Source organism: Chlamydotis macqueenii, chromosome 2, assembly GCF_036417535.1.
Source record: "Chlamydotis macqueenii isolate bChlMac1 chromosome 2, bChlMac1.mat, whole genome shotgun sequence".
Taxonomy (NCBI): Eukaryota; Metazoa; Chordata; class Aves; order Otidiformes; family Otididae; genus Chlamydotis; species Chlamydotis macqueenii.
Genome location: NC_141557.1, coordinates 108,263,894 through 108,278,231, shown reverse-complemented (window position 1 = coordinate 108,278,231; position 14,338 = coordinate 108,263,894). Strand labels below are relative to the sequence as shown.

The 14,338-nt window shown below is 38.9% G+C and overlaps 1 protein-coding gene across 1 annotated transcript in view; it reads right to left on the bottom strand.

Annotated features, from left to right (window-relative positions):
* Positions 1-14,338, bottom strand: part of PIEZO2 (piezo type mechanosensitive ion channel component 2) — a 323,563-nt gene that overhangs the window by 121,502 nt on the left and 187,723 nt on the right. The window contains exons 6-7 of the mRNA XM_086740615.1: positions 7,798-8,008; positions 5,436-5,649 (exon numbers count right to left, since the gene is read on the bottom strand). Of these exons, the coding sequence (XP_086596741.1) occupies positions 5,436-5,649; positions 7,798-8,008 (425 nt within the window). The remainder of the gene's footprint in view (positions 1-5,435; positions 5,650-7,797; positions 8,009-14,338) is intronic.

Sequence of the window (14,338 nt, the reverse complement as noted above, 5' to 3'; positions counted from 1 at the left end):
GACAAAACACCTTTTGCAGAACAGAAGACCACTTAGAATCACAGTAACATAGAACAGTCCAGGTTGGAAGGAACCTTGAAAAATCATCTGGTTCCAACTTTCATGGGAAAGCGAGCCCAGATGAGCCCACCTACCCTGGGCTGCCTTACAGTTTAGAAAGTGATTACGATAACAGCAAGAATGATTACTGTCTTTGTCAATGGGAATCTGAACTTTCATTTCTAAGCTGTTAACAGAATCATTCACTGCCTTTGCAAAATAATTTAAAAAAAAAAAGGAGCTGAAGATAAGTTTCTAAAAAAGCACACAGGCTAAAGTTGAATGAATCCTCTCCTAAGCTGTGGTGCATTATACAGCTAATACAAAATTCAGCTGCTAAACTTCCATAAGAATAAAGCTAGCTAACTTCTATTCCTCTGCAAGAGAGAAATCCTGGCTCTCAAACCTAACCTGGTCATAGTCACAAAGGCGGTGGCTGGTCTGGCATGGTTTGGAGCATGCTCTGCGACTACAAAGTGTGCTTTTGTGACAGAGGATGATGGGAACCAAAGGGCAGTGCAGATTCCTCACATGGATGTATCCGGGGGTCTCTGCCCTGGCAGCAGATGCTGCAGTATCACGGTGGTAAGTGGCTAAAAAAATCAGGCAGAAGGCACAAAAGCTGTTGCAGCCAAAGGGCAGCTGACTACGGGATATACAAATGAACTGCAAATACTCCATCTTGTCAAACACTGGCTTGTGACCAAGTTACAGGGCAACTCCAAAAACCTCATAAATTCACATGGGCGTTTCTGCCTCTCAGAGGTGAGCCACCTTTGAGATAGGTGCCAAAGACAGTCTGCAGCAAGGACTAACTGGCTGCAGCTCAGGTGAAACATGTTGCCCAGCTCTTGGCTCCAGTGGAGCCACGAAGGCAGCAGGAGATCAGTGCCTTGCCCTGCAGAGAGGCAAGACACTGCCAACAAGGTAATTGATCAGCTGTATCCTGCTATTTTGGCAATATCTGCTCTCCTGCTGAGATTTTATTAGCACAATAACCTCTAATATAGAAAAAAAATTACAGCTGGATGGCCCACCCTGATCTAACAAGTCCAAGAATATTTTTGAGATTGTGCTTAAGCATTTATTCATTTATTACCCTGGATAAATAGAGCATTTGGGCTCCAAATTCTGAATTTAGATCAAAGCTTTCAGGAAAGTTCAAATGGAGGATTTTGGATTGGACTCATCTCAGATAAATCTGAAAATAAACTGGTTATTCTGAATCTACCATGTGTAGCAAATATGAATATAAACACTCCCCCTCCCAAATAAAACAGTCATTTGAGCAAGCTTATTACTCATCGCTGTAAAGCCTATTTTAAAAGTCCTGCTTAAAGAGATTTATAGGCATCATTCAGATTAAAATTTCCTGTTGAAAAGACAGCCTTAGATTAGATTTCCCCACACAGACTGCAACAAAGCAATCAGTTGTGTAATTCCAAATTCCCATTCACTTAAATAAGACGTGAAATAATGTGTCACTGTCAGGTGCATGACACTCCCTGGACTCCTAGTTTGCTCCATTTTACAAGGGTGATGCCTTCCCATAGACGAAACCATTCATACTTAAACTATTTTGAACATTACTTGCCTGAAAACTACAAGCAATACAGGACAGACTTAAAATTCTAAGAAAGAGCTGGCACATAGGTTTTAATTTACATCACATTACTGGATCTTTAAATAAATACGCTTATAAGTACAGTTTTGGACAGGAATAACCTTACTGACTCAGGATTAACTTCATACCACTGCACTGATTCTATTTCTTCATGTTGGCAAGGCCTTATCATTGCCCTTATTACATCCTTTTGCCAAAATTAACAACATCAGGAAGAAAGGAGGCAGCAATCTGAAAAATGGCAAACATATTATTGAGTATTTTTTCAGGCTGTGGCACTCGGTACATAATTTCTAAAGTCATTTTAGCTCATTGACTTGTTTGTATTAACTCAGGTGAAAACAATTTTATGGTAGAAATATGATATTTCCAGAATTTTGTTTTAAATGGATACTTCATGCTATTGTATTCCCACCGCTGTAAATCACCAATTTTGCAATAGGGCAGCAAGTCAAGACAGAAAACACCTCTTTAAAATGAAATTATAAAATTAGTGTGGCCATTTTATTTGACAGAGATCAGTTGGTATTTAACCACTGCTAATTTATGCAACAAGGTAACTCCTAACTGAAGGGCAGATTCAGCCTCATTTACACCGGTCCTCCTGCGCCATTTGGGACCACTCTTTCCAAGGCAGTTAGAGCACTGCCTTGAACGACTCCTGCTCACTATTCCACCATGGACTGGTCTAAAGAAGAAAATCTGTTAGCAGCATAGGCAGCTTCACGCGACCTCTGCTGCTACCATGCCTACCCCTGACACATCAGCTGTACTTCAGACTTTTCAGTACCCTTCACACTTTTCAAGCTGCAGATCCTAGTGCGCACCGGATGGCATTTCAGTGCGCGTTTGTGTTTATGCCACTTTTATCTGCACACCGCAGAATCAGAAAGCCACAACAGAAGATCTGAAACTTTGTAGGAGATCAGTGCCTTCATATTTGCTAACAGCATTATGGCAAATACACAGCACTATGTTGTCATGGCATCCTATTTTGGGGGGAAGTACTTTGCTTGTAGAATCCCACAAGGTCTCAGGGCAAAATATGCAAATTCACCAGATTTCAGACTATCTCTCCCAAGAAAACTGTTTTCTTCTGGTTACTCTGTTCAGTCACTTCTTACAATCACAAGAGCTGAATTCTGAGTTGAAGGTTCTTAAAAGGAAGGAGCAGCACAAGGATGATGCAAATCTTAGCTGAAAGACACTGTTAGCTCGAGAACTTTCCAGCTTGGGTATAGTTTAATTTTATTTAGTCTGAAGTCAGTCGATACAGTGGCAAGCTGAATGCATTACTATTCAGAGACAACACATTTTCATCTATCAGAAACAACTTGTATACTTCTTGTGAACTTCAGAACTCAAACCCAGAAACACCAATCCTAGAAGCTTTTAAAAATATCAGCCTTACACTCTGCAGAGAGAAATAATACCCATCAGCAGCCCAACAGGAGTAGTTTCTGCATCTGCCCTTGCATCTGAGGAGAACTTAACCTGGGGATCAAGTCCTCAAAACTTTACAGAGAAATAAAAGCCCTTCTTCCTTATGCTTCAGCTCCCCTTCATACACAGATAAAGGTCCATTTGTAATGGCACTAAAGCTAATACATGCTGCATTTTTTTCATACAGTGAGTCTATTGCAACTAAATAAGCAGAGCTCATACAACTGAGTAATATGAGAACAATCTGCTGTTCTCCTCTTGCAAAAATACATTAAAAAGATACTCTGGGTGAGAATAGCAGAGAAGAATTTGGAGAATCAGATTATTTTCTCTTATAATTTACCCATGTAAGACCCCTTAGAGTCTTTTCTTCTAGGATGAAACCTCCTTTTCTTCTAGGATGAAAAATACTAAAATATTTTTCTGCACCATTAAAGTACATGCATCTCTCATTTTCCTCCTCTAGCCACTGCTTATATACCAGTCCTTCTCCAATCATTAAAAATCATATTAGTAGCTATTCCTCACACTCAGATTTGCACTTCCAAGCACCGGTAACAGCTGTCTTTATGTTCTTCAAACACATCTCCCTAGCAGTAGATCAAAGTAAATCCACACCAGAAAGCACTATGACTAAAGAAACAAGGAAGATATATTTACTGCATCTTCTGCTGAGTTGCCATCAGTGGTTTTTACATTTAAACATAATTTTCTATGTAATTTAGAACATCAGTCTCTCATATGATATCATGTGTAAAAGGCAAAATACCCAACAGTACCAGTTCAAGAGAAAGTCTGCAAGAAGATAACAATTTCTGCTTACAAAAAGGTCAGTACACACTCCAAAGTCCAACACTGGGACTGCTTTTAATTCAAACTCTGAAGGTGCTTTTTCTTTCTACAATGAGACAGACGCAACTTACATGCAATCAGATTTTTTTCATTTAAAAAATGAGTGACTAAGGTAAAGTGGCATATTTGTACTGAATGAAATTTTATCATAAAATGTAGAATTACACTGTTTACAAAAAAAAAACTAAATGCACAAAATAAGTATGAGACTACATTCATTGAAAATTAAAGGAAATGAAAATTCAAGTGATTTAAAATTACTTATAAAAACATTAAAAAGAAAAAAGGGACTTTTACAAATGATGCATATGAAGATATTTTCACTTTAGGGAAGTCGTGAGCATTTTAGCTACTTGGTACTAGAAACCATCCCTTCTCCTACCATGACCTCTAGGTGGCACAAAAGAACCTAAACTAAGGAGATCTTTTCCGATTTTTCAGGTAATGTTATGCCCTCCCAAACAGCCTCTTCAAGTTAGCAATTCCAACATGACAAAACACACTTCTATTAAGCTGTGCTAAATAAAATGTCAAAACAAGTATTAAAGTACCAGCTACTGTAGCTAGGCAGCTCATTTTTTACTGCTTTTAATGGTGCATCAAGATATAAATCATTAAATGATTCTCCTCAATACACCTAATATCCTTTCACCTTCAACTTAAAATAATTAAAAGGAACTTTAAGTAGGCTTACTAGAAATAAAGCTAAGGTTTAAATCCACTTTAATATAAGGATTACAACAATACTAAAAATACATACCATAAAACCAGTTTGCAATCATAATCCAGCAGGAGAAAAAAAAGTAATAATGAGTAAAATACATCCATTACAGCATCTTATTTTAGATTATAGTCTAAAAGCATGTAAAAAAACTAAAGGGTCAGTGCAATCACATCCAATCAATATTTACCACATTAGTAACTAAAATGCTGCTTTTTGCCTTAAGTGATGTAGCTGTTGGTATGAAGACCAGCATGTTCTGCATGACCAGAGAAAATTTTTGTATTAATAGACACTATTATGTACAGCAGGTGAAGTACCACAGCAGCTCCCAGTCTCTACACACAAGGATGGCACCACACATGCATTTGGCCTCAGGTAAGAAGACACTGTGTCTTTAGACTTCAGAACGTTTCTTTTCCTCCACCAAAAACATGCATGTGTACTCAGTGCTGCCACTGATTTCCTTTTTGTCCCGTTTCAGCCAAATCATTCTAAGTCACATCTGAGGATCACTCTGAACAAAACAAAAATCACCTTCCCCTCCTACCCTGCCCTGCATACAATTGCCTAGGTGGGATTTCTTTCTATCACGCAAAACCATTCAGTCTGAAATGCTTTGACTCTTCCAAAATTGAACATGAAGCTATGCATAAAATTCATCAAAGCATTATATGGAAGAACACTGGTATCAACATGGGATAACAATGATTGCATCATATACCCACAATTAAATAGGAAAGGAATTTCTCTTACCTGGCATAGAAATCTTTTGGTGGAACAACCTCCTGAAAGAACTGTAACTGGTACAGATAGAGTCCGATCAAGTGCCCCGCACTGAATATAGCCATTAATACACACAGACAGCTGAATATCAGCGGATCAAATGTTTGGCAACAGGACCACCATGTGCACAGGCCCAAAAATACAAAGAAATACACAGCTGAGGTCAAAGATGGCACCATCATACCTGTGAAAATAAAAAACATGGAGGGTTGGAAAGGTGTGGGAATATCAGCACTTCTTAACCATTAAGTCTGTCAAGAAGTGTATTAAACAATTTAACCCAATTAGTATTTATGCTAATTATTACACTTAGCTCTTAAGACTGCTATTAGCTTTGAGACTGCAAGGAAAGAATCCTCTTTTTTCTTTTTTTTTGTTTTGGTTCAAGTCACTTATGCTTTACCTTAGCACTTAGTACACCACCACTCTCTAGGCTTTCCTCTGAGATGAAATCTTCTCTTTTTAAAGATGTTTCACAAAGCATGGAGAAAACCAGAAATGTGGCTGCAAGGCCATCCAACATAGGCAGGGTGCCTGAGAGTGCCAACGTATTAGATTTGAAAATGAATTTTAAGTACAAGATGCTAAAATGGCATGATGGATGAACAGTGAAAAGTCTTCTCACATAAATCTTGAAATATATTGAGTTATTAAAAAAAAGAAAAAACCATGATGCATACACTGAAAATAAAAGGAATCTAGAGGATAGTCAGTAAATGTTTGATTTTTCTGATTTTTTTTAACTCACAAATGCTTGTAATCCGCGTGACAGAACCACAGGGATCATCTATTCCAACTGCCTTCATGATGGAGGCTGTAAAATTTTACCCAGCAATTTCTGCCTTAAGGCTGTAACTATTTCCTTTCTTCTTTCAAAGAGATACTTTGTCTTTATTTGAACACTTTAGGAGACTGAGAATACACTATATCCATTAAAAAGTTGTTTATTATGGCCAATTACTCAGGCTGTAAAAAACTCAAAATTTCTTTCTCATCTGAAATTGCCTAGCTTCACCACTTAACTACTGGCTCGTATTATAAGTTCTAGTACACGAGATGTCTGTTAAAAATGGAAGCACTTTGTACCTTTTTCAGTATTTTAAGGCTGCAGTCAAATCACCATCCATCTTTTTTTTTTTTTCTTGGCACAGTAAGTAAGGAAGTATTTAGCTAATTAAGCTCAAGGTCTCTCTCTGGAATAGAGGCTTCCCAGACCTCAAGTCCTTTTTTGTGACTCTCCCCTGAACACCTCCCAGCTCTCCGCGTGTGCTGGAGTCCCGCAGAGAAGCTGCCCAATGCCACTCGGAAAAAATCACTCCCTGCCACTGCTGTGTGATCCTTCTGCTTCATCTTCCCTGGGTGACGTTCACCTACGCTACTTCAGAATGGCAGTGAAATCATGTTTATTTGTCTTTACCTATCAGGGCTTTTTTTTTTTTTTAATTTTATGGCATCTCTCTTCCCTGATGTCAGGTCCCATGGTGATCCACAGAACTTACATTTTTCCCCTTTTTGGATTTATCACTTGGCATTCAGCTACGTGTAAGGCTGTCACATAATTTTACCTTACTGAAAGAGCCACACCTGAGCAGTCCTCATCATTCAATACCAAGCATTTTTGTACTATTGTTTTATACTTCATATACTAGCATACTTACAGGTTAAGTATACACTTGTACTTATACTTTATATGTAGGGACGCCATTCAAACGTGAGTAGGCACATAAATGTTAATTTACAATTGTATGGTCCAATTTTAAGTTCATTCATACAATCCACAGTGATTTTGTACACTTCCATTCTGTCTGTAGCTGATTAGGTGGTAATAAGTCAAATGTCTTATAAAAGGTTGGCTGTATCATATGAAACCAGCTACTTTTACCAACCACATCTAAAACCAACATGAAGACTGCTTATCACTCTTTTTACACGCTGCATGGTTGACCTATTAATCTTTTCTATTTTTTCTTTGTTTTTTTTTTTTTAAGGCTATGTGAATACAGTTCCTTTTCACACTTTGAAGTGACAGAATCATATCTATGAATTAATATTATGTTAACTTATAATATGCAACCATTCACCATTTGGTTATAGCAGTAACTGTGAAAGTTCATATATGGAATGATAGAGCTACACAGTATTAGTACAAAAAAAATTAAGCAACTCAATATATTCCAATGCCTGCCAAAAAGTTAATTTAAATAAAATCAGCAGCAATTCTTTTCCCTTAAAAATTTCCATTGTTATTCCCCCAGTTGCCAAAGTGCTGAAAACTCATTTGTTAAATGCATAATCTAATAGGCTCTAGAGGCAACTTTCCAAATGCACCAACCTGCTGAACCAAGTAAAATTGTAACAACAACTTTTCCAGTGGTGATTATCATGTTGCCAATAAACTCCCTCAGTCTGGATGCTAGGGAGGCAATTCTACGCAGCAGTTTTAATTTCATGGTTTCCTCAAATTCTCCTTCACCGCAGTCTTCATCATCCAGATCTTCTTCATATATCAAAGCATCATCTGGCTCTAACTTTTCTCTTACAGCCTAAAGGAGAAGGAGGGGAAGAAAAAGGGAATGAAAAAGAGAGAGACAAAGAGACAAAGGAATTCTAAATTAAAAATCATGCATATATTATTTAACAATGAAGTCTTATAATCTTTGACTACGTGCAAGTAACAAGAGAGTTATGAAAGACGTACTAAAGCTAGAGTTGTACATTTATGGCTTCTACTTCAAATCTGTCTCAAGAAAAAAGGATTTTAAGGGTTGTCTCTGAGAAAGACTGCAGTCCTACATGTGCAAAAAAAGGCTGCTTGTTCATTTTCATGTGCAATTCGGTTTGGTTTGCTCAGCTTTCTTTCCATTTTGCCATCTACTACCTGTTAAAGTCCTCTTTGGCTCAGTGGCTTCAGGTATAAGCTCCAGCCACCAAGCACATGTGCGTTGCCGGTTGATGTTCCTCAAACCACCTCACTTTTCAAACCCTTCACCATGAACTCTTCTCGGATTTCAAAGGCAAAACCTAGACTGGGGTGAGCATGAGTGATTCGAGACAGGGCAACAAGCGGTGAAACAAATGGACAGATAGCTCATTGGTGACTGAAGTGCAGTCTGGGAGGGAAAAATACACTAAGCGGAGGCTCAAGGAGAGAATGAGAAATGATGAGGTTGGCTGATGCTGAAAGAGCAAGAGAAAAAGTAAGAAAGAGAGAAGTAGTGAAAGCTTGAGTGATCTGCAACAATTTAGCAGGGAAAATGAGACCAGTGGCTTAGAACTACACAATGGAAAAAGGAAAAGAAGGAAATGTGAAAAAGCCTCTCATACTTGAGCAGTTTGTTAGGATTTGGCAGTGGCCTTCACCATCAAATCTCCATTGTATCTTGGAGACCAGAAGACATACACAACTATTGAGTGATGCAAACTAAATCATCAACCCATGGTGAGAAACTGCAGGATTAGCATAAGGCCCACCCAGAGGTACAATTTATGGAAAAATTAGTCATTCACAGACATGTAGGGGCATATTTTAAAAAAACAAAGTAATGGTTTTGAGCCAGGTTCTCACTTGGTGTAATACAGCATAGCTTGTTTGGCACTAATCTGAACTTGTATTAGCTAACGGCAGTTCTGGCCAAGCAGTATCACTGTGCGTGAAAGTGAGAAAGAGAGACTATTGATATTTTTCATCAGAATAGCGGTTTCATATTTATTCGTGACCTTTGGCAGCAAAAAATTCCACATCGACAGATAAGATTGCAGTAGGAGTGGCTGCACTCTCAGCCTACTTAACTAAATTCTTCAGTACCATTTAATTACGTGGATTCCCAAAGGGAACAAAATTCCCTGTGAGCTCCTTCAATTCACCTCCAAGCTTGGTGCCAACTTTCTCTTCTTACTCTGGAGCATTAGCAATGTTGTGAATGCCCAGAAGAAGCCTTCTTACTCTCAAGAGTATCTATTTTAGAGACAATGAAATACATATTAAATACAGCAGGGCTGATCTGGGAAATGTACCTTTCGCTTGGACATATCTGGCTATTTCACCAGCTACAGCCATTATAAATGGAGTGTACTAGCACTTCAATTGCTTTGCTGTTGTCATCATTGACTTATACAGCTCTCAGTATATGAATTATTAGATCGTTATGCAAAATAATGGAGAGGAGATGGCAGCCCAAACATGCAGTCGTCACATTTTGAGCCATGCAGCACAAAGAGCCGTTCTGTCTGTTCATCACTGCTGCTCATATCTGAGCTCCTATCTAAACAGGGGCTACTTAAATATTCAGAAACAATGCTGACAGTAGGGTGAACAATACATTATGCTTTTACTTCTGCCACTGATGTTTCAGTGAGAAAGCCACACAAAGGGCAAAAGTTATGATTATTTCTGCTTGTGCTTTAATGATTAGATGAACCTGCTCCTTATCTAATCCTTTAGGGCTCAATCCTGCTCCTCCTCAACTGCCTCTTTTGCACTGTGCCTTGAGTTTAATATGACCAGTGAACCTTCAATAGTGTTCATATCCCAAACGGAACAGAATGAGTGAGACTGCTGGACATTTAAAGGTTATGAAATGGCACGTCTACTATAAACAGGTTTGTGTGAAGGAGATCCTTCACCTCATGTGCCAAATGCCCATTTTCACACCTTGATCTCCTCAAAATGGGTCTTTGGAGTTTCCTATCATGACCACTAGGACCATAATCTTTTAACTTGATCAGGCTAACCACTGTTGCTTCATTGATCTGAAGGATATTTAGACTATATTTTGTCTTAAGAGTTCAGTATTAATAATCCAGTACTGTCACGTGTGACACTGCATGCCCAGGGAGAAGCACTAAGAAAGAGAGCATTTCACTGGACCAGAATACAGCTGAGAAGGAGATGATGGTCCAAAACTTCCATGCATTGAGGCTTACACACCTTAAGCATAGCTAAAAGCTTGCAAGTTGATGAGTTATCAAAGTTAACTTTCCTTGTATGTCCACTTTTATGTAGATATGAAAATATGAATTCCAAGTTCTACAAAAAAAAAAAGTTAGGACCTCACTCACACTCATAGGAAATGCAGAACAAACTACTTTTGGAGTTACTGAGATTATCGACTGTTGGAAAGAAAACTTTGGGAATCTGAACGTCAGCAAATACCAAACTGATTTCCCGAATTTTCCTTCTAAAACTACAAATCTCTGTTTGGAGTTGAGGATCCTCAACCGCTCTCCTCAGTTTAAGACAAGCTAGCAAATGGGAAAACCTGATGGTTAACGACAACCATAATCTGCAGCCCCAGAAGCTTTTCCAGAACAGATGCATACTGTTTTGCAACTTTTTAGCACAGCCTGAAATATCAATGATATGGCTGTGCAAGAATTGCCTAGTTTCAGAGACCAGTGCTTTGTACCAGCATGCTCCCTGGAAGAGGCAGGTTACCTTCCACATCTCTCTCTTCCCTATCCTCAAATCCTTTTAATGACGATACCTTAGTCCTTAGCCTCATTCTGTCGACCTCCCAGTGGTGTCATTCATGACCCAGTTGATGATTATTTCCATGAAACAACTATGAGAGCTAAACAACTATAGGTTTGATATTTTTTTTTGTATACAAACATATCTGTTTGTAATTCAGTATCCAAGGTGAAGTCAAGTAGCTGAAAGGCCATGTTCCTTTCCTGAAGTAGCTGAAAGGCCATGTTCTAGTGTACGTCAAAAAGACAAACTTTGGATTCCCCCGCTCTCATACCCACCGCCCACCAGCTGGATTATCTGGGATGGCTTTCCAGTTTCTCACATTGAGCACTTCAAATTGCTGAAGGCAGGCAAACAGTGAGCAGTTTTTACATCCAATATGGTGATAATGTGCCTGTTGTTTTAACACTTTCAGATGACTAAATAGCCATGCAAGTACGCGCTCATCACAGAACACCATTACTCCAGTCAGACTGTTTTGCAAAGCTCTTTTTACTATGTGGATTAGTCTAAAGCTACATACCCATGCTACATAGGCTACAGTTAGAAAAATACTTTTACTTCCATAATAAATTACTTATTATGCAATTACAGGATCCCTGTGGATGCTGATTAAATCAAATAAACTTCTCCATTCAAGGAGTATAGAGCATTTGTGAAGCCATAAACATGTGTTTCCATGACCTTTGCTCTGCAGAGCAGGGCCCCAGGACTTTTTATAAACAAACTAAATGCAGTTTAGTTTTTTTCAGCAATCGTGTGGAAGTCCCGTGAGTATTTATTGTCCAAATTTTTTTAAACTGCCAAATTGAGACAGAGAACAGGCAAGGAAACAGTAAAACCTCTGTGGCAGCTATGGCAGCTACTATTGTGGCCAGGGCCAGAATGTCCATTAGCTACTTTGGGGGCTGCTTTATTAACATCCAACTTTTAAATGTTTCATCTGGTATAGTATAAACTACTGCACAAAAATATCCTCTAGTCCCAGAGATGTATTTACTAACAGGAAGCCTTAACTCCAAGCTAAACCCCATTCTTGCTTCAGAACACTCCTTGCTTTGTACCTACATTTAATAGTACCGTGTCTGTAAACACCAATTTGTTCATTTATTGCCTTTTTGATTCTATAAAGGACATGAATGGAAGTCTTCAAAAATTCAAATCATGAGAAGAACAAAATTTAACTAATGAGAATTGTTACAACTAAGGATATACAAGTGTCAGAACAGACACAACTCCCAGTGCATCGCATTCATTATTGGGACATCTCAAGCATGCACTGCTAAGCTCTCATGAGAGTTCAGGTGCTTCCTCCTTCCAGTTGGCTTGTCAATGCTATACAACTAGCCTCTTTTGCAGTATTCTGACATTTCCTCCCGGCCAGAACCAGGAAACAAACTGAGAGGAGTGAGAAAATGAAAAATAAGCCTAAGAAAAAGCATACAGTTAGGTGAAGTTCACCAACTCTTTTTAACACGTTGCTTCTAGAATTTTTAACAAAGGTTAAATGGCTCCGGCTGTGTCAGCTCAATTTCTCAATTTATCGATGTATTATTTCAGCATTTTAAAAATTATAGAGATGCAATGATGAGTCTCATTATCAAACTTAATGTCAAGATGACACTTTATGTTTTCCAAGGGTCTGGATTGCAGGTGGCAGGAATGCAACCTGCAATTAGATTGCGTGGCAGTACTGCCATGCTCCCAAGGCAATCTGCTTGTCATGTGCTCTGCAAAGCACCTCTGCGAAGGAGAGCCTGAAACAACCTCCTGAGAAGCAGTGCTTGAGTTCCTGCATTTAAACATGTTATTGTGGCCTCTGAATTGCCAAGGAGGCTACAGGGCTCACCCCAGCACCCACCAGCTTCTCAGAGCTGCTCCTTCCTGGGACCCCCGCAGCAGCCTTACCCAAACAGTGACAGGCACACAGGTTCGGCACAGGGGCAGAGTTGTACATTGCAGCAGACCCTGCTATTTACTGATGGTGTTACCAGAGAAGTGCTTCCAAGGTCTGGTTGGATGAGGCTCTGAGCAACCTGATCTAGTTGGAGATGTCCCTGCTCCTTGCAGGAGAGTTGGACTAAATGACCTTTAAATGTCCCTTCCAACCCAAACTCTTCTATAAGTCTATGATTCTAAGATCTAGATCAGCTTGAAAGTGCCTGGTTTGGTTTGCGAAAAAAGAAAGGAGCACCCACTTCATCAGGAGATGAGAGTGAATAAACCACAATGCAGACCGCATAGTCTGACCCCCTTCCAGCAACTTTAATCACGCTCCACAGGAATTGCTCTAGATGTAGCATCCCAGAGCTCAGCACAGACTCCCTTGCTTTCGACAGCCACACCAGCTTACTTCAAGAGGGCTGGATTGTCTTCATGCTGCCCTGCAGTGTGTGTGCCCTGAGGCACACGTTCATGGCCTCCTGCTGACACTGTTACTGTAAAACTATGATTCTCTCTTTGGCAGAGAATGAAGAAATCACTTCATGTAACTATTTATTTACCTTTAATTAGAGATCATATTTTTATTCCATATCTGCAATAGAGTAGCACAGATACAATTTTGTAGACATCTTTAGTAAGCCTGTTCAAGTCTTTACTATGTTCAAATTTCTGGACTTCCTTTTCATTTTAAAAATATTAATGCTCACATTGAACAGTTGGGTTTAGCAATAATCTGAGACAAGCTGTTTGGTCCAACCACCTAAGTGCCAGCAGAACTACAGAAATAGACTTTCTCTTTACTATCACATTGTTTGATTTCAATTTCCTTTGTAGTGCCTAAACTGGTGCATTCAATCTACATGGAACATAGCATAACATAACTGAGTTCCTACTTTCAAGCTTGCTCAAAAAGCCTTTTTTTTCACCCCTAAAAGATCTTTAACCTTTATTTTTAGAAATTAGATAGTTATAGGAGTAGGAAAAATTCATTACCTACCTGTCTTTAGGAGCAGCACATATTGTGAAAATACATATAGAAAAATTAATCAAAACAAAATATTCTTTAGACAAACCAAGCTGGGAGTACAAAAGCTGGAAAAGAAATTTAACTGCTACTTGTTTTACCATCAAAGGAACTGCAAGCCTTTAATGGGATATAAATGATTATAGTTTTAACCTGCAGTCAATACTGAACTGTGTTAAGGTAATCATTTATTGAATTTCCAGTTTTGCAAGAAACTGAAGAACTCCACAGTTCTTCTCAAACTGTCAGCATGGGAGGAGTGGATTTCCCTGCTTCTTCTGACATAGAATAGATACAAAAACTTCCACGTCAACAATTCCCATATGCCATTCTACTTGAGCTCTGCAGAAATGGAGCTGCCTAGTAAAAGTATCTTCTTTAAGGTCATTTGATTGAGATACATGTGGTGCTTAAAAAGAGCTCATGAGGGTCTAC